At 34.0% G+C, this 19,735-nt stretch overlaps 1 protein-coding gene and 3 non-coding genes across 6 annotated transcripts; all 4 read left to right on the top strand.

Moving 5' to 3' along the window:
• The first annotated feature begins 7,652 nt into the window (after positions 1–7,652).
• Positions 7,653–15,670, top strand: LOC117631637 (rab3 GTPase-activating protein catalytic subunit). 3 transcript variants are annotated; one of them, XM_034364899.1, is made up of 23 exons: positions 7,653–7,769; positions 7,847–8,002; positions 8,210–8,253; positions 8,349–8,412; positions 8,607–8,715; positions 8,795–8,862; positions 8,953–9,050; positions 9,286–9,457; positions 9,966–10,182; positions 10,536–10,662; positions 11,062–11,171; positions 11,317–11,409; positions 11,508–11,636; positions 11,792–11,925; positions 12,343–12,432; positions 12,555–12,628; positions 12,935–13,121; positions 13,222–13,293; positions 13,425–13,464; positions 13,593–13,870; positions 14,558–14,735; positions 14,865–15,076; positions 15,299–15,670. In XM_034364899.1, the coding sequence occupies exons 2-23, from the start codon at positions 7,940–7,942 to the stop codon at positions 15,590–15,592; spliced, it is 2,853 nt and encodes a 950-aa protein (XP_034220790.1). In that variant the 5' UTR covers positions 7,653–7,769; positions 7,847–7,939; the 3' UTR covers positions 15,593–15,670. The 3 variants fall into 3 exon arrangements, with proteins under 3 accessions (XP_034220790.1, XP_034220791.1, XP_034220789.1); XM_034364900.1 differs by lacking the exon at positions 7,653–7,769 and having other exon boundaries at positions 7,780–8,002; positions 12,938–13,121; XM_034364898.1 differs by lacking the exon at positions 7,653–7,769 and having other exon boundaries at positions 7,780–8,002.
• Positions 15,671–15,970: 300 nt separating this feature from the next.
• Positions 15,971–16,042, top strand: TRNAP-AGG. Its single transcript has one exon. It is a non-coding gene; the product is annotated as a tRNA-Pro (tRNA).
• A 180-nt stretch (positions 16,043–16,222) lies between these two features.
• Positions 16,223–16,294, top strand: TRNAP-AGG. The gene has a single exon. It is a non-coding gene; the product is annotated as a tRNA-Pro (tRNA).
• A 191-nt stretch (positions 16,295–16,485) lies between these two features.
• TRNAP-AGG lies at positions 16,486–16,557 on the top strand. The gene has a single exon. It is a non-coding gene; the product is annotated as a tRNA-Pro (tRNA).
• Positions 16,558–19,735: the final 3,178 nt, after the last annotated feature.

The raw sequence follows: 19,735 nt of genomic DNA, 5'->3' as shown, positions 1-19,735 counted from the left end.
TTAATAATAGAACTTGAGAAAGTATGAGGGGCACGAGATTGTCTGTCGGGCCTAAGAGCTGTGTGAGAAGGTGATGGAACTTAGACGCTATCTTTTTTGTTTTTTTTTCCTTTCTCTGTAACGTTATTCATGTTATGTCCCAAAAGAAAAGAAAAGGTTGTCTTCTCTTTTATGAACTATCCGAGGGACCCAAGGGGGGGTGTATGGACATCTTGTTTTAGGGTTTAGGGGAAATATCAGTTAAAGTATGGACATCTTGTTTTTTTGGTCCCATGAAAAAAGAATCATCCGGGGAAATATCAATTAAGTATTCATATATTGAAATTTTTTTTTTTGAAAGAAATGAAGGAAATTAATAGAAAAATTTGCAAATTTATAAAGAAATTTAAGGATATGTTTTATGTTGTGAGAATATTCTGCATTGAAAAACTAACAAACTTTAAAAGGGTTTATAAGAAGTTGGACTATTCTCCCGTTACCAATTGGTTTTGGGGTGGAAGTTTCAAGGATCGAGGCATGAGGTTTAGAGCACTCCTCACATCCAATACGAAGCACCTGATGTTAGCTACCTGTTTCAAAATTTTATTTTTTTTCATGTAATGTTTTAAATGTATTTAAATTGGTTTTTTTTAAAACCAAATTATATGTATATATATATATATATATATCTTCAAAAATTCCAAAATTTCTATAAATTTCTTCAAAAAATTTCACACTCATTTCATTCCACATTTCCTTAAACAATACATAGTAGTGGAATGTATGAGTGTTGTAGTACCATAGTTTTTCTCAAAATAATAAAATATAAAGGATAGTTCGGCATCATTAGGGCTAACAATGGATTGTGTCATGTGAAGATTATATACGTGTTAGGAATGCTCAACCTAAACTCGACCTGTTTAATAAACGTGTCATGCACGGGTTGGCCCGTTAAGTTTTCGTGCGGGTTTCGAGTCGTGTCGGGTTGACCCGCTAAGTGATAGCAACTAAAAGACATTTTAAAAAAATTAGAAAAATGAAGAACAAACAAATAAACGGGTTAGTGGGTTGGCGGGTTACACATGTATTTTAGCGGGTTGGCGGGTTGACCTATCATGACCTATTTAGTTAAACAGGATATACAAGTATTTTAGCGGATTGGCGGGTTGATTTGAAATTCACCCGTTTATTAAACATACACTATTCTTTAAAATAACAACATTTTAGAGTGCTAAATTGTAGCAATTCATTTTGCCTATAGCCCATAACTGGAGATGACCTTATTGACAAACTAGAGTCGGTGAAAGGTCAATTGAGGTGGAGAAACTACCTGCTTTAAAAGGACAAGATACATCAAAGTGAGATTTCAGCTGCGCAAAGAGTTACAAAATTTTAATAATGTAGTTTCTCAAACAAAATAAATTAAAATTAAAATTCTTACATGTTATGCTATATAATATATATATATACACACACATCAAGTATGACTTCTGAAACGAATTAGCCAAAACATGAATTAATATATCAAGTGTTTTTATCATAATAGAACATAGTATACTGTACGAATTATATATATAAAAGCCGAATAATTTTGACAGGTGTTCGTTTTAATAAGCAAATTGAATCCTTGTATAAGTTTTGTTATACACCTCTTCCCCCATTTTCAGAGACAAAAGGTTGTTCCTATTTGTCTTAGTTTTGTTATGATTTTCATCCAACCATTAAAGGCGGCTGCGGCTCAACGTCGGATCTTCACTTGCATTTCGACGTCGGATCTCCACCACGATCTTTTTTGCAATTTCTTTATGTTTGGAATAAGTTGCAGAGACTCTTTGGGTTCTCTGTGTAGTTTTCACCTTTTCTTTTGTGAGAGTTTTTCATCTCTCCTTTGTGAGAGCTTTTCATCTCTCCTTGGTGAGAGTTTTATTTGTATTGTTATGACTTGATTTTTTCAAGCTTTATCTTTTTTCTATTATTCTAAGTTTGCATTCTTAGTTGGGATGCCTATGCCAGAGTTTCTTCGATCTTGCCTGATCGTTAGTGGAGACATACCTAATTTTCTTAATTTTGATATTAGACTGCTTCGTTATTGTAATGGCCCTTTTGTTGCTAGTTTGTATTGGCCTTTTGTGGCTAGTGGCTTTTTTGGCTGAATTATGAATGCAATCATAGAATTTCTCAACAAACAAAAAAAAAACAAAGCCCATAACTAGTTATTAGGGAAAAATTAGTTATGGTTGCTTAATCCACGTGGTGTGGTGTCATTGGTCATATGTGCTCCACTTATGTGCTATAAAATCAATTTAACAAAATTTTGGACGAAACCTAACAACATAGACTAATTTATGTATGCAGAGTAACCTTAAGTACCAACCATGTAGCCAACGAGGTCTAACCCAATGGAAAATGACCTTGATTTGCATATCAGAGGTCTCAGGTTCAAATCCTCACGACATCATAGTTTTGTGTGTGTCCCTTGTAGTTTAGACTATCGCTTGTACTAAAAAAAAAAAACATAAATGACTAATGGTGATAATTTTGTAAACCTCAACGATCATTTGTGAAAATAACCATTTACAGAATAATAGAAGATAGGTATATTGTCCTATTATTTAGGTATATTTATGTGCGTGTGTGTGTGTGTTTTTTTTTTTTCTCTTCATATTTTAGACAATGAATAATACTTTTTTTTTTTTATGTACATTTTTTTATAGGTAACATACAATTTTATTTGTCTTTTTTTTTGTATCTGACTTATAGGTAGTCTTCTAATTTATGTTCCTAACTTATAGATGCTATTCTAATTTATGTTCATGACTAATGAGTAACACGATTTATCACCAAGTTTTTTTCGTTATTAATAAGAACACTATTTACCTATATGTTAGGTACGTAATTTTATGTGGGTGCTTACCTAATCGATTAGTATAATATGTGGGTATTATTACTTTCATTGATTAATTTGTATTTCACCCATATATTAGGTAAATATTATGAATGAAAGAATTCAAAATTTAAATTCTGAAATTCAATTACAAGTAAATAATTCATTAAATTTAGATTTTCAATGTTTTCCTTATTTACCTCAAAGGGTAAAATCGACACAATAAAAAGAGTAATAAAAGTCAAAAGACTTACATCTAAAACAAAAAACGCATGGACTATATTTGTGGACCTTTTTTTTAATTTTTTTTATATAAAATAATAATCAAAACATAATATTCGAATTTTAAATAAATAAAATATAGTCGAATATTATGTTTTGATTATTATTTGATATGAAAAAAAAAATTATCCGAATATATTTAGGAAATATGACAAGGGGCACCTAAAAAGATAAGCAACGTCATTATATCACTTCTCATACTCATGCAACACACGTAAATACATACCATGTCTAATTGATTCATTATCTCAAGGCTCAGCTTGCTACAGTGAAATCCAAATTTTTATTGTTATATTTAAAGAGTATACTCGTAAAATAGAATATTTTAAAAGAGAGTATAGCTGGCTATACTCCATAAAAAGAATATTTTAAAAGTATAGCCTCCATAATTTGAAAGGTATTGTGCGCGGCTATACGCCATAAAAAAAATATTTAAAAGGTATAGCCGCGCGGCTATACTTTAGAGTACAGCCGTGCGCGGCAACATAAATGTTCAATGTTTACCTTGTAAAAATTGTGATGGGGGCGTGAAAGAACTGGTTTGTCATTATATGCATGTACAAGCTTCTTCTCAGCATAACTCCGACTGAGATCGTCAAGATTTACCACCCCAGCCAAGATCTTTAGTCTTTCTCTAAAAGGTGCAGTGGAGTCCTTTGCAAATCCTTGAACTTTTTTCGTCTCATTGTCGACCATTTTCTAAAAGCATCATTCAAATATATCAATAGACTGAGTGTTCCAATAGAACATAAGATCACATTTCCATCAGGGAGAGTACGTCAGAATAAAGTACATGCCATGCCTATCCAAATGGATGAATTCAAATGGATGAATTTGCATAGAAAATGAAGTTACCTTGATGCTGTCCTGGAATTGAGGAGAGACGTCTTTATCAAAATTCTCAGAAACTTTGAAATACATTACAAGACTCATCCCCTCTCCATCACTATCACCAAGAAACATTGCAGCATGATAAGTAGGTAACTGCAACAAGACGCATAGCGATATCATTAGATATTGCCAAAATATAATAAACAAAACATAACAAGATAAATCAAATTCTGAAAAAAGTCGGCTTCTCTACTCTACAACATGGAATGATATATCCTGGTCTAGGCCAATACAGAAACCTTTTTGATTGACCTGTGGATATATCATTGAAATGTTCAATAATATACCTGTGAAAACTGATTTGATTCCCTGCGCTCATCTTTGCCAGTGATTTTATCTGATTTGCCTCCATCTATTTTCATATAGCTTTGGTATTCTTCATACTTACACCCATTTTCAACAAAGCGAACAGATCTTTCGTACTGAAGTACTTGGCCACTTGAGATATTCCCAACTTGGATTGCTTGCTAATGAAAAACCATCTGTAGAACAAGAGAAGAAAATTAAGAAAACAAAACAAAATCCTTTTCCAATAAGTAGCTCAAGAAAAACTACTTCAGTAGTAATGACGTTTTGCAATCAAACAAGACAACAAGGCTTTCATTCTGTAATATGTAGTTACAGGCGGATGCCCAATACCTCCATCTATACTGATAAAGTCATCATCCGAGTCAGACCCCAGAATACTCACCGAGTCAAACTAAACTTCCTCTTGGCAAATTACTGCAAATGATTATAAATCAAGCTTCCTCTTTGAGGTGCGCTTTGTGAAAATCCCACATCGAAATTACACTCTCCTATAAAGCTGTCTATAAACAAAGCAATGTGATGGTTTGATGAGTGCGGTTAACATTGGAAAGTTGGGCTAACGGGCTTTGCTATAGGCTCGGCTTTGGATTTGGCTTTCATTAATAATAATTATATTAATCAAAGACTTGGGGCTCTTGGGCTCTGGAGAAATATATTATGTTATTATACTAAGTAAATAATAACTAAAACATAACTACTAATTAAAGTAACTAAAAAAGACAAATCCATCTTATGCTACTTAAGGGGTATACTACCATTTTAAAAAACAAATTCGGTAGTATAGCTGGGCGGCTGTACTATTTTAAAAAAAATTAGGCAAGGACAAAGTATAGCCGTGCGGCTATACTTTTTTCAGAAACATAAAAACCGGGTATAGCCGCCCGGCTATACTATATATATAAGAGGCCGGGCCAGTACCTAGTATCAGAGCCAAAAAGTCCCTAGAAGAGTTGTTAGCTTGAAGGTTCTAACTAGGCTTTGCAGGTCTAATCTTCTAGTTTTTCAGTCAAGTTTCATTCACTCACTAGTTATCGAGTTGTCTAGCTGTCGAATAGGCTTGTTAGCCTTTGCCAGGGGAGCGTAAGGCGTTGAGAGACCTAGGCAAGGACTAGCAACCTTGAATTAGGAGGAGAACAGAAGAAAAGCACAAAACCCAAAATATTAAAATGGCAAGCCTTAGGAGAATCTTGTCTACCCATTATTCTGGAGAAGCAAGCTGTAGTAGTAGTTCTAGCCATAGACCCTAAGAGGGAAAAACTCTCAAGAAATAACCATGCGGGACGTAGAAAAGGAGTTATGTAACTGTGATATACCTAGAGTACCCATCATTGATATATACTATAAAGGATCTTTCAAGTTTAGATCTGATTATGCAATAAAAAATGTTGAAAAAACAATATTTGTCATTGATAAAAATGATAGTTTCCAGCTATTTACTCAGCGTCAAATCGACCATCGGAGAGTTGGCCTAATGGGCTTTGCTATAGGCTCGGCTTTGGATTTGGTTTTGATTAATAATAATTATATTAATCAAAGACTTAGGCCTTGGGGATATCGAGATATTTATTTTTAAATAAAATTTTTTTAAAAAAGAGTATAGCGGGGCGACTGTACTATTTAAATTAGGAAATAACTGGGTATAGCCGTGCGGCTATACAATTTTTTAGAAACATTAAAAACAGTGTATAGCCGCCCGGCTATATTACATATATATATTTTTTTAAAAGACCCGCCTAGGCGCGAGGCTTCACGTGTAAAACAATGGTAAAGCCGATCGGCTATACTATTTTTTTTTTTTTAAAAGAAAATTAGTATGTTTAGGTCAATTAATTTTTTTAAAATTTTATTTTCAGTAATTAAATCATATCTTTGCCTCATTTAATTAGTTAAATTAGTAAATATATTTTAATTATTATTTATTTAGTGAATATTTTAATTAATTTCATGAATTATGTTACTTAATAAATATAATTAAAATTTTATACGGCTATACAATTTTTAAATAAAATTAAAAAAAGGATTATAGATGGGCGGCGGTACTATTTTTAAAACAAATTAGGAAAGAATAGAGTATAGCCGTCCGGCTATACTATCTTGTAGAAACATAAACAAGACCCAGTATAGCCACCCGGCTATACTATTTTTAAGAAACAAAAAAAAGGGGTATAGCCGCTGGCTATACAATATATATACTTGTCAAACAGTAGTAAAGCCGCGGGCCTGTACTATTTTTTTTAAAAAAAATTCAGATCGTATAGCCGGCCGGCTATACGATTTAAAAAAAAAAAAAGAAAATTAGTATGTTTAGGTTAATTAATTTTTAAAAATTTTATTTTTAGTAATTAAATCATATCTTTGCCTCATTTAATTAGTTAAATTAGTTTATATTATTATGTTTAAATTACTAAATATATTTTAATTATTATTTCTTTAGTAAATATTTAATTAACTTCATGAATTATGTTACTTAATAAATAGTAATTAAAATTTTATATATTTTTCTTAAATAAAAAATTTAAATACTAATAATTTACTAAGTAAAATAACTAAAACATTATTACTAATTAAAGTAAATAAAAAAGACATATCCATATTATGCTACTTAAGGGATACACTATTTTTAAAAAACAAATTCGGGAAAAACGAGTATCGCCGTGAGGCTATTTTAAAATAAAATTAAAAAAGTCAGTAAAGCCGGTTGGCTGTACTGTTTTAGAAAAAAAAAAATTAGGCAAGAACAGAGTATGGCCGTTCGGCTATACTCTTTTTTCGAAACATTAAAAACCAGGGGCTATACCAAAAAGAAGACCCGCCTAGCGCATTGGAGCCTAAGCGCCACGTGTCAAACAGTGGTAAAGCCGTCCGGCTATACTATTATTTATAAACAATTCGAAGAGTATAGCCGTTCGGCTTTACTATTTTTAAATAAATAGCAATTGAAATTTTCTTTTTTTTCTTAAATAAAATAGTTAAATACTAATAATAACTAAAACATAACTACTAATTAAAGTAATTAAAAAAGAAAATTCCATATTATTCTACCTTTTTGTAAAAAGGGAAAAAGAGTGTAGCCGAACGGGATACTATTTTAAAATAAAATAAAAAATCGAGTTTAGCAGGTCAGCTGTACTATTTTAAAAAAAAATTAGGACAGAACAGAGTATAGCCACACAAATATACGATTTTTTAGGAAACATTAACAAACCCGAGTATAGCCGCCCGGCTATACTATTTTTTTACAGAAAATTTATAAAACCGGATATCCCCTTTTCATAGATACTATGATTTTTTTAAAATTATTCATTCAGATAATCAGTTAGCACTTTTTTGAACTTCGAGGGGACAAATTGCAAAATTCAGAACAGTAAGGGCTTTGTTACGATTTATCATAAACTTTGGAGTGGAAACTGCAATTTGCATAAAGGTACAACAGTGAGAAGCAGGAGAAGTCCCTTTGATTCCCGCACTTTACAGATCTTAATCGTATTTCTTCATCTACAGAACAGATCTCAATCCAATTGATCGTCGATTTCGTAAAACCAAACGACGTCGTATATTCAATCCGAATTACACATTTTCTTCTACTTTCTGTACATGGCGTCTTCCAGCAGGCTGGAATCTGACGGAGACGATGAAGCTGAAGCTGAAGAGGAAGAGGTTTCTCCTCCATTGCTTCGAAATTTTCAATTTTCATTTATAATTGTAATTTTTAATTCGTAGTGAATTGAGCTTCAAGTTGCAATTTGCCTGAATTTTTATTTTTATTTTTATTTTTTGAACTTGAATTTCACCTCAACGCCACTAATGATAGCTAAGCAAGAAAAGTTTCAAGCTCGATATTAACAGAAATAATATTTGTTGTAGGTTGAACATTTTGATGATTTCACTCTCGCCTCTTCATGGGAAAGGTAATTCATTTAGATTTTTTTTTTTTACCCTGATATTTTTTACCAAGTAAATTCATATGCAACTAATTTGGATTTATAAATTTCATGTTTTACAGGTTCATTTCTGACATAGAAGCTGTTTGTCGGCAATGGATGGCAGACGGTCCAAAAAATCTGTTGGTATGCTTAAAGAAGCTTGTTCTATTAATCAAATAATGTAATTGAATCATTCACCACACATACAAGCATTTTGATTGCTACTGCTATTTTGCATTGCTAAGTTTGATATTGTTGAGAGCTGAAGCATTTAAGTTATTATTGTCCCTTTATTTCGGTTTTGCATTGTGGATTTCGTGTATTCTTTCTGTCTGTAGAAAAAGGATGCCAGGGAAGTTTCAGAGGATTTATATAAGGTCAAGTCGGAGTTGAAGTTTTCAGCAAAGAATTATTGTATGGAATACTACTTTGGAAACAAAAATGAAGGTAACAACGAATTTCGGTCATAAATTTGTAATTACAATATTAATGTGGGAGGCTAATTTATTATGTCGTGGTTGTACAGGCAAAGTTATTGATTGGAATTCCACATTGCATGATTTGCAGTTGTGTTTTGGGGTCAAAGAATTTTTGGTATGTTTTAACTTGACACCTTTAGTTCTTTATTTTGTTCTTTAGTGATTTTTTCTTTTGGCTTAAAACTTGTTGAGTATTTATCATCAGGTAATTGCTCCTCAAAGTGCCAGCGGCGTGGTTCTTGACGCACCTGAGGCTAGCAAGCTTTTAAGTGCAGTTGCAATTGCTTTATCGAATTGTTCATGGTGGGTGGGCGGGATACCAAGTTGAAACTCTTTTTTTGTAACTTTTGATTATTCTTTGACATATGCCTAGATCAGTTCTAATGTCTGGTATTAGATCAATATCCACATAGTGTTCCTTTACAATCAGTAGCCCGCAGTTTATTAACTTTTTATCATGGTATTAGATCATTTATGCAGTTCATTATCTGAGTATATTTTATCAACTTGAGATCTTGTTTAAAATTTGGCTATGCAGTTTGTGGCCAGCGTTTGTTCCAGTACATGTACCTTCTAGGAAAGCTTACATTGGAATCCAAAATATGGGAACAGTTTTTACAAGAAGATTTGAGGCTGATCATATTGGTAGCCAGGTTCCAGTAAAACTCATGCATTTGGAAGGATTGTATGAGTTGTTTGTTTCAAAATTTGTAAGTTTCTACCATAAGTTGTATGCTGTTTTTTTCCTTTCTTTTTTATATACTCTTACTGTCTCATGTTGGTGATTCATTTTCCTGTTGAGCTGGCATCACCACTATGCTTTGAAGCTGATATGATGTTTGATGTATTATTTCTTCTAGGTTCCTTTTTATTCTCTACTTTGAAGCTGTAAGTTTTTGTTTTTGTTTTTTGCAATCTGATTTATGCAATACTTGATTTTATGTTTTCCTCAGTAGAGACAAAACCCTTTTTCTTTCATTATTCCAAAGGTCTATTTTTTCTCAAGTAATAATAGCAGCTTTTCTCTATTTTTATTCTTGGAATTATATGTTCTTTGTGTACCTATCTTGTTCTGTATATTTTGCTATGATCTCAGTGATTGTGTCATATGTTCATACCAAGTTTGTAGTGGGGGAATTTGAAGTTCCATTGTCTTTAAGGTTAACTTTTAGTTCCCTGTTTCTCCAAATTCTAATTATTTTCCATTTGTTGTTGAAGGCCTACTCCACATTGGACTTTTCTATGCATCTTTTCAAAGTCCATTTTACTATGAAGCTAACCTACAGATCCCTTCCTCATGATGATGATGTTCAAGGAGATGATCCAAATGTTACTGAATCTGAAATAGATCTTGGTGGTGACACTCACAATAGAACACAGTGGGATGATGATTGTCCATGGAGTGAGTGGTATTCTGCTGAAGACCCTATAAAAGGTAATCTTATCCTGAACTATTCATTGTAATGCTTCCTGTTTTTGGTTTTTCCATAGTCATGTTTTTTCTTTAATTATGAATGTCTGGGCTGATGTCATCGGTTTTCCTTCAAATCACATGCATGTTGTTTACTGATATTATCCTTGGCATGCTCGATAACTCAATATGGAGTTGATATTCTCTTATTGTTCCTAAATTTATTTATTCTTTTATCATCTCCTTTCTGAGGGGACCTAATAAATTACACTAATTGTGGTTAATAAAAAAATTATTAAGTTCATCCTACTTTTTGCCTGTTCAGTGTGGACGATATGTCTTCCATTTAGTTTGATGTATGTATCGTCTGCATACAGGATTTGAATTGGTTGCCATATGGTCAGAAAAGGTGGTTGAGAGCTCCCTGGAAATGGCTGAACTGGAAAATTATTCGCCCGATGAAGCTCAAAATTGGATATTATCTCCAGATATGTCTTCAAGTTTGTGAGTATTTCTTTCCATGATATTTACCAATTTTTATCAAGTAAAAGCTATGCCTGTCATAATTGTTGTCCATGCAATATTGTGAATATTGGCAAGATTTTGGTTATTATCGTTCATTTCTAGCACAATAAACGTGACAAGAGAATTTACTCATAGCGTCTAGCCCCCAAATTGTATAATTTGGGTGGCTAAATTATATCATTTTGACCTCTAATCTCCTCAAGTAAAATTTATGTAAAGCTGAACTTTATCCTTAGAAGCAATATCCAATGATCCGCATGTTCAAAGTGCCAGTACGTCGTTTTTATTAATTGGTGCACATATGAAGCACCTAAAATGGGGTATTATTTTGTATTGTGCTTAATTTATTAAGCTTTCTGATGAATATTTTTCTCTCAGAACTGATTCTTCCAAAGGAAACAGAATTGGATTTGCTTCTCAACTGTGCCTTTTGCTTGAGGCATTGAATATGTCCTTTGAGGCTCAGTTTATGGAAGATTTTGTGTCAGGTTTGAATTTGACTTCTCGTACCAACTTTGATTTATGGGCTATTTTCATTAAGTTTCATGTTTCTGTTTCATGAGTTGGAGATGGCATTTTGATTTTGTGGGATACCCACTTTCTCTTTTTCTTAATTTGTTTTTCTGTGGGTAGTTGAAAATCCAGGCTCCGATAATTTGAAATCCTCAATGGTTATACCCCCACCTACAGTTATTGATCGTGTGCTTAAGGAACTCTTTCATGATGGTATGCTCCCTTCCTGCAATACATGTTCATGTAGTTAATTAAAATACACCCTTGACAATATATTACCATGGTTGTGAGTATCATTGTTATATCTGCAGGTGCACGATTCCCAGATGTTGCTGCTGCTGAGCATAAGACTGCTCGAGCTATTAAAGGCGCACCTCTTGAATCCCTTTTTGCACAGTTTTGTTTACATTCTCTTTGGTTTGGAAACTGCAACATTCGTGGTATGTGTAAGAAACAGATTTCTAATATTTCGGATGTTAAAACCATTTAAAGAAGTTATTTATTGTGTATCCCATTCGGCTTATTGGATTCATTCCCTAGTGATGTTATTTTCTAAATTATGACCAGCTGTTGGTTTTTCTATATGTTTGATCAGCTATTGCTGTTATCTGGATAGAGTTCGTTCGAGAAGTTAGGTGGTGTTGGGAAGAATCACAACCATTGCCCCTAATGCCAACCACTGGTCCAATTGACCTGTCCACTTGCTTGATTAACCAGAAACTTCACATGGTAATTATCTGTAGATATCTTCCATGAGTTTGATTTGATGGAATTCGTTTGTACCCAAAAACTAAATAAATAAATAAATAAAAATTATCTCTGAATAAAGTTTCTACACACTGGTTAACAGATGGATTAAAAAATTTAGAACCTTTGCATATCTGCCTTCTATAACAACACTGATCTAAGCTTATGATTTTTGCTGTATGGCACCATGACTCCTTGTCAATGTACAGACAGCGATGAACACACAAAGTATACCATTATGTGGATCAAATTGTGATTGAAGTAATATGCCTGACATGTTAATTTTAATTTTAAGATATGATGTGCAAATTTTGGCATTTGACCTTATCACATGATAATTCCTTTGAAGCACATGAAACCAAGCCAAAAACATTTTCAGCTTTCTGCTTTTCTCTTCAGCTTGCAATATGCATTGAGAGGAAGCGCCAATTGAATGAAGACTTTCAAGATTGTATTGGAAGCCAGGATCATTCATCTCCTCAAATCGAGGTGAAAATGGTTTTTTAAATTCCTTTTTTGTAATATGATCTTACTGCTTATGTTCTAATTCTACCTAAATCACAGTTCCTCTTGACTTCAGCATGACCATCTTATTTGGCCTAAAAATGCAGGAAGATAGTCTAGATGAGGACAGCTCAAGTATAATGCAAACACCTGGTGAAAACTTTGATGGGAAACGTGACAGGTGAACTAAGCAAGTGAGATCTCCTTGGTTTTCTTCATTAAATACTAACTAATTGTGTTGGATTATCTCTTCGTTTTTCTTTCAAACTAGATAAAATTTTGTTTTGGAGTATAATTATATTTTGAGCGAAGGAAAAGTATAGTGGTCTGTTATGAAGTGCAGTTGTTTAAATTTCTTATGTTCTCCATAATGTACTTATGTAGCGTTTTAAGTCAATGTACAGTCAGCGACTAGGGAAGATGATTATCAATTTACAAAGAAAGATAAGTTTTCATATGATTTATGCACTTTACCTTGATCATGCAGCAGCCCTGCAACATCTGATGATTCTCAACACTCTGAAAACAGTGTAACTATAGTTAGTACTAAGTCTGAAAATGCAGAACCTACTAATCTAAAACCTTCAGATTGTATCCGGAGGGGTTCAGCTGGAGTGGCAGGGCCTATGATGCTCCTGAAGTCATATCAGAGCATGCATGCACCATTCACGCAGGTTGATGTAACACTACTACCAATTAACTACCAATCGTAGTTTGTGCTCTTACCAAGCCTGGAGAATATAAAGTTGATCTTTTTCCACTTCGTCATTGTAGGAGGCACCACTTATGACAGAAGACATGCATGAAGAGCGGCTCCAAGCTGTTGAAGCCTTTGGCGACTCATGTGTAAGATTCAGACATTCATTATGTTTGTCTTAAGTTTCACAAGGTTCTTTGTATTAGTATGGGATCAGATGGTTCTCCATGTGTTAGGTATCTTGTTTACTGTGATAATCTTATTAATTATTCTATTGCAGAACTTTTCTGCTCAGTTGGAGAAAGAGATCTTAGCTTCAGGTAATAAGCTTTAAATTCTCTTTATTTTGTGACGCGACTTGCACATTGGCATTAACAATTAGTGGGTAACATATTGAGATGCTGTTTAAATTTAACATGTCACTTATGAGCTGTTAAATTTTGATTAGACATGTCAGCATTTAAAGCGGCAAATCCAGATTCTGTTTTTGAAGATTTTATTCGATGGCATTCTCCTGGAGATTGGGAGAGTGATGACACAAAAGAGACTGGATCATCCAAGAGCCCTGCAATAGAGGGTTCAAAAGCTGACTGGCCTCCTCAAGGACGGCTTTCAAAGAGAATGTCTGAGCATGGCAATTTATGGCGAAAAATTTGGAATGATGCACCGGCGTTGCCAGCTTCTGAGCAAAAGCCAGTTATGGATCCAAACAGAGAAGGAGAAAAGGTAAACTGACTTAAGAACAGTTATGCTGTAGAAAATCATTGCTGCATGTCTGTTGTCTAAAGGGTCCATGAGAGTCGGAGTGTCCATGGATCGGGTGGGGTCAGTTTTGGGGCATTTTACCACCTAAACCTGAAACAGAACCAACCCAATCCAGCAATGGATTGTGTTTTGTTGGTCAGGTGATTGGTTGGGCACTTGGGCATTAACCAATTAATTTAACTTGCTCAATGGGCCAACAGAAATGGAATAGGCCCAGATACATGAAATTGGATGAAACCAGATGAAGGAATTCCCATGGCCTTGTGTTGAAGGCATAAACTCCTGTAAGTAAAGGGAAGCAGATTTTCTTACTTCCAGGTGGGGGACTCATGGCACTAAGTATTCACATCGAAATATGATCAAATGAAAAGAAGAAGAAAAAACATAGATTGCCCTTGAGCCTTGGTTTAAGTGTCATGGGATGGGTGGTGTGAGGACAGTAGATCCTAGGTTCAAAACTATATGTAACAAAAATAATAGATTACATATAACAACAAACAAATGATGTGCTGCTCAATGGTTATCGTTGTGTTAGTCCATAAAAATCAAGTTGGTTCCCTTTTGCAATAGTTTATCTTTAGTTGGCTCCTGTGTCTTTATGGTATGTGCAGTATCTCCTTAATGATTTTCTAATGTTGCATTCCGTAGATCCTTCATTACCTGGAAACGGTACGGCCACATCAGTTGCTTGAGCAAATGGTTTGTACTGCCTTCAGAGCATCAGCAAGTACTTTAAACCAGACTAGTTATGGAGGCTTGAAGCAGATGGCAACCAAAATGGATCAACTTTACATTACTATGACATCTGCATTGAGGCCTTTGCAAGGTTGCCTAGTGTGTTTCTTTTAGAAAAGAAAAAACAAATACTAATATGTCTGTGTGTGTGTGTGTGTGTGTATATGTACTTTGACTCTAATATTGGAGTGAGTATTTACAATTTTGGTTTCTGTTCCAGCAAATCCTCTATCGCCTGGCAGTGAGACTATTGAAGACATAAGACGGCTGTGTGGTGTTTTTGAACATGTTGAGAAGCTCCTTGCTATTGCAGCTTCTCTTCATCGTAAGTTCTTGCAAGCCCCACGCCTCTCTGAAGCAATATTTTCTGACTGCTGCAGCTTTTATTTTCCTAGAATGGGAACAAGCTCCTCAGGAGACAACGCTCAAAAGGTAAAAGGCCTGTATTCATGACAACCTTCTTATTATAGCAGTCCAGCAGATAATGCCCTCATGTCTATAGGGTGTTAATCAGGAAGCATAAGTCTTACCGAGGGATCAGAACTTTTCATTGTTTGAGGAATTGAAAATTTGTATCACAGCGTTTATGTGAGCCATACTTTTTAGCGGGAAGCCCCAGTAATTGTTAATCATATGCCTCTCTTATCTTTGCAGGAGTTTGACAAGAAGCAACCAGTAAGGGCGCACGAAAGACCGGTTGTGTCAAATATGTTTACACCTCCCACTGCTAACCAGTCATGGAGAAAAGTTTTGAGCTTGGGTAATCTTCTCAACGGCCACGAACCAATCTTGAGGGAGATAATATTTTCCAAGCGTGATAAAATCAGTGGGAATCACTATGCCGCCCGTACTCCCACAAATTATCAAGAAGTAGAAACATATAGAATGTATACATGTGGAACCTCAAATGACCTTCGTGTAGCTCTTTCCGTCGTTTCATGTGATTAATAATGTTTTCAGGATATTGTACAGTAGTTAATAATATTCATTCTTCATGAAATTTTATTCCAGTCATTTCTTCATAGAGATGGTTTTGGCTTCTTGATTTGGAAATCCCATAGAAATGAAACTCTTTTTTAATCTTTGCTTTGGAATTGGAAATGGATCCGTGTTGTGTTGCCGATGGCATATGGTAAGATTTTGAATTTTTGAGAATCAATAATATTCCAGGCTTTAAAGCTTCTAAAAAGTAATTCCAAATCGATAATCTTAATTGTTTCACTAATTTTCCTATGTGAATTCGGTAAATGTTCTTGTAGAAGTTAATGCGCAAATCAGTCCGAACTGTTTGTTTCAATAATGCTAAAGAAAGTCAAAACCCATCCAGGGCATTTGGTCTAGTGGTATGATTCTCGCTTAGGGTGCGAGAGGTCCCGAGTTCAATTCTCGGAATGCCCCTTAACATGTACTTTTAGGACTTTCTTTTCTTTTTCTTTTTTTTTTCTACACTGAAAATATCAAGCCATCCGGGTAATGCTCCTCTAACCATGTGCTTCTAGGATTTTTTTCTATATTGCAATTTGCATTGCATGTGAACATATAATATCAAGCTATTAGATTATAATACCACACTACCTAGGGCATTTGGTCTAGTGGAATGATTCTCGCTTAGGGTGCGAGAGGTCCCGAGTTCAATTCTCGGAATGCCCCTTAATATGTACTTTCAGGACTTTCTTTTCTTTTCCTTTTTTTGTCTTCCCAAACACACTGAAAATATCAAGCCATCCGGGTAATGCTCCTCTAACCATGTGCTTCTAGGATTTTTTTCTATATTGCAATTTGCATTGCATGTGAACATACTTATAATATCAAGCTATTAGATTATAATACCACACTACCTAGGGCATTTGGTCTAGTGGTATGATTCTCGCTTAGGGTGCGAGAGGTCCCGAGTTCAATTCTCGGAATGCCCCTTTCTTGAACTGACTTTTAGCATATTTTTTCTATGATGCAATTTGCATTGCATTGTGAACACACTTATAATATCAAGCCATTATTAGATTATGTTTTCATTCAACCAATGGGAACCGGTATTTTTAATATTAATAATAGGTAGCATGTCTCTGAATGTAAAACTTGTTTGGAGGTAAAAGCTTTCACAGAAGATTTTTACAGTACATTTACATGTTCCCCGAAGCATATGGGTAATTTATGGACATCATTGAGTGCCTGGGTTTTTTGTATCACTCACTGGAGCCCCATCAAAAAATCGTAGGTCCAGAAACTACCTTAACGTCTCCTACCACCATACGTACGGCTGAGAATGAGTGGGGCCAGCATTTCGATTAAGATTAGACTGCTTTTATAGTCAAGAAGTGGACAAATGAAAAAGTGAGGCCTATGCACTGCACTCATGAAAAAAGAAAGAAAAAAAACTGTACCTAGGATAAGTTTTGATTCCTCCAAGTTTATGACCCAAATACACAACAAAATTACACAAATGAAGATACGAGAAGAGACCCGTAATTTTCCTAATAAAATCTCTCTTACTACTTGAAACCCTTGATTGTGAAAATGCTTAAGTATTGATCCACGGGCACAATCTGATTTGAATAGCTAGAATAGTTTTCGTTCAAACACTATGATATACTTATACATAAGCAATATTAAGGAAAAGTGAACCGAACACAAGATCTCTATACATCAATAAACAAACTCCTTAAATTACAAGTCTCTTGCCACTGTGATTATAACACGTACTTGGGTTTTTTTTGTTTCATTTCTTATCTCTCCTTTTATTTTATTTTTATTTTGGGGTCTATGCAAGTAGTCCTGGAATTTTCATGGCTTTGAAGTCAACATCAGAAGAAAATAGACCCTACATGAGAATGGGAACAGCAGGCATGAATGGTGGGTGGAGAGTAATAAATAAAACAAGGACATGTGTACTACACGTATAATAAGATGCCTATATGCAACATCAATGCTTTCAATAAAGATCATGCACCACCAATATAATTTCTCCAATTGAAGTCTGTGAGCCCAGATCAAATAGAAATTTGAGGATTTTTTATTTTTTTATTTTTGGTTTAAAGTTTATTTTATGTGATCAATTGTACATTTGTCTTAGCTCATTTGAAGGTCTCAATCTAAAAATAAATCTCTTACTTAATTAAGCAAATCATAGTATTTCATCTATTAAACTTGTCTATGTAAATCTCTGCTGATTTTGACCCTTCAATCCGTGGATTTTTATCCTTTTCCCTGTTCAATTATTGCTTTCCTGATCCACATCTTGACTTGATGGGATGGATAGCTTCATTTCATAGCTCAGTTGTCCAATGGGGAGCTTCAAAATTCAATACGTTTTCATTTCATTTCATGTGTTATACAGGACATATGATGTTTGTGGATTGATATTATAAATTAATTATGTTTTTTTATTTAAGTGTTTAGAAAGTAACTCTTCAGATGTTTGAAAGTTAAACTTTAATTTGATCAAGAGGACAATAAGATGAGATTATTGCATAAAACCAGCCATAAACACCTCTTTAGAGGTAGATGTTTTCTCCCTTTGCTTTAATTATGCTTGTCAAAACCGAAATTAAACAATAGGAGTTCATGACATAACATGTATGAGCTTCTTGAGGTCGACAATCGTTTTTTTTATATATCAATGTACCATGTATTTCAAATTTATATATATTAACGGCTCACAATCGTTTACGTGTTAATATTAGTTTGAACTAAATTTTAGACTTTCAACCACGAAAACAGTAATAAAAAGATTTTCTTTTTCTTTTTCTCTTTTGTAATAATGGCAAAGAATGATTTAAGCAATAAGAGAGTCCAATGATAATGTATAATTTTGGGTCGGGCATAGGGATATCCTGCTATCTACATGGGGCATCATTTTCTTAGCCATCCTTGATTGCTTGAAATGATGAATGATTAAGAGGAATCGTTTGTGGTGGGGCAAGGCTTTCTACCTTTGAAAACACACAAATCTTGTATTTAAATACTGCACAAAAATAAATTGTGGGGTTTTGAAATTGACATGTCTTGTCTTAAGTTTAGGGCCTAAGAAGAAAATGGGGGAGAAGGCATTGGATGCGTTTTCCCTTTGCATAAAATAAACAAAAAAGAAGTGCATAGACCACACGATTTAAGTTATAACCATCATCTTCTTCTCCTACGCTACTCATTCTTAATTAATTATTGTTTTAAGTGCCATCATTAAATTAAATTAAATTTGTTGATAGTTTTATGTTCCATTATGTAATGCCTATGTCCCTAGGTTGCAAGTCATCTTAAGATTAGTACCTTTCATTAGGAGGTGGCGTGCATCTATGTTGTTTGAATTGCTAACCATTAGTCAAATTTGGAAATGGCTTTTAGCAAATCAAATGGTGAAATCCTTCACGTAACTTATCATTGCGTTGATTTCCAATAATATGTGTACTGATGTAGGACTAATAATTGGCCATCTTAAGCTTATCATTAACTAAGTGTTAAAACTTAATTATGAAAACACGATATGATGTGTGGTAGAGAACTAATCCCATGTTCAAGAGTTGGTTAATCGCTTTCTCTCTTTCCTCGGATTTATATTTTTTTTAAGAAGAAGATTATACTAGAGACATTTATATTAAATATCTTGCTATATTGTTCTAAACTTTTTCAACATTCAATGCTATATATGTACTTATAACAAGTTTTGAGTTACTCAATAATATAACCCGTTTTGAACGAAAATTCATATCAAATTATCAATTATCAGATTTAAAACTAGACTTTGTCTATTCAAATGAATGCTAAATACTATCATTCCATAAGCCTCCATTTAAAAGACCTTAATGTATTTTAGGGAGAAAAACCCTAGTCTTGCTAAGGCCAAACGTTGATCATACCCTAAAATTTATAACACAACACCAAAAACCTTACCAACCTTCAACCATTTTCACATGAAATTCGTCATTCCCATTTCCCAAATTCCCCCCACCTTCACACAAATTTGTCATCTTCAGCCTTTTCTGTTTTTTGTTTATTTATATATATCCTTACAATTATTACTATTTGCTTTTGCTAGATTTCTTCTGACTTATGGAATCCCACTGCTGAAAGCCAAATGGTACGACTGGTCCCCCATTT

Source organism: Prunus dulcis, chromosome 6, assembly GCF_902201215.1.
Source record: "Prunus dulcis chromosome 6, ALMONDv2, whole genome shotgun sequence".
Classification (NCBI taxonomy): Eukaryota; Viridiplantae; Streptophyta; class Magnoliopsida; order Rosales; family Rosaceae; genus Prunus; species Prunus dulcis.
This window is presented reverse-complemented; position numbering and strand designations above follow the sequence as displayed.

Bases quoted from the DNA above. Each gene is read 5' to 3' on its own strand.
- LOC117631637 (XM_034364899.1), top strand. From the start codon at position 7,940: ATGGCGTCTTCCAGCAGGCTGGAATCTGACGGAGACGATGAAGCTGAA. The intron at 11,410-11,507 runs GTATGCTCCCTT...TTATATCTGCAG, and splicing joins TAAGGAACTCTTTCATGATG to GTGCACGATTCCCAGATGTT. The intron at 14,736-14,864 runs GTTGCCTAGTGT...TTTCTGTTCCAG, and splicing joins TGCATTGAGGCCTTTGCAAG to CAAATCCTCTATCGCCTGGC.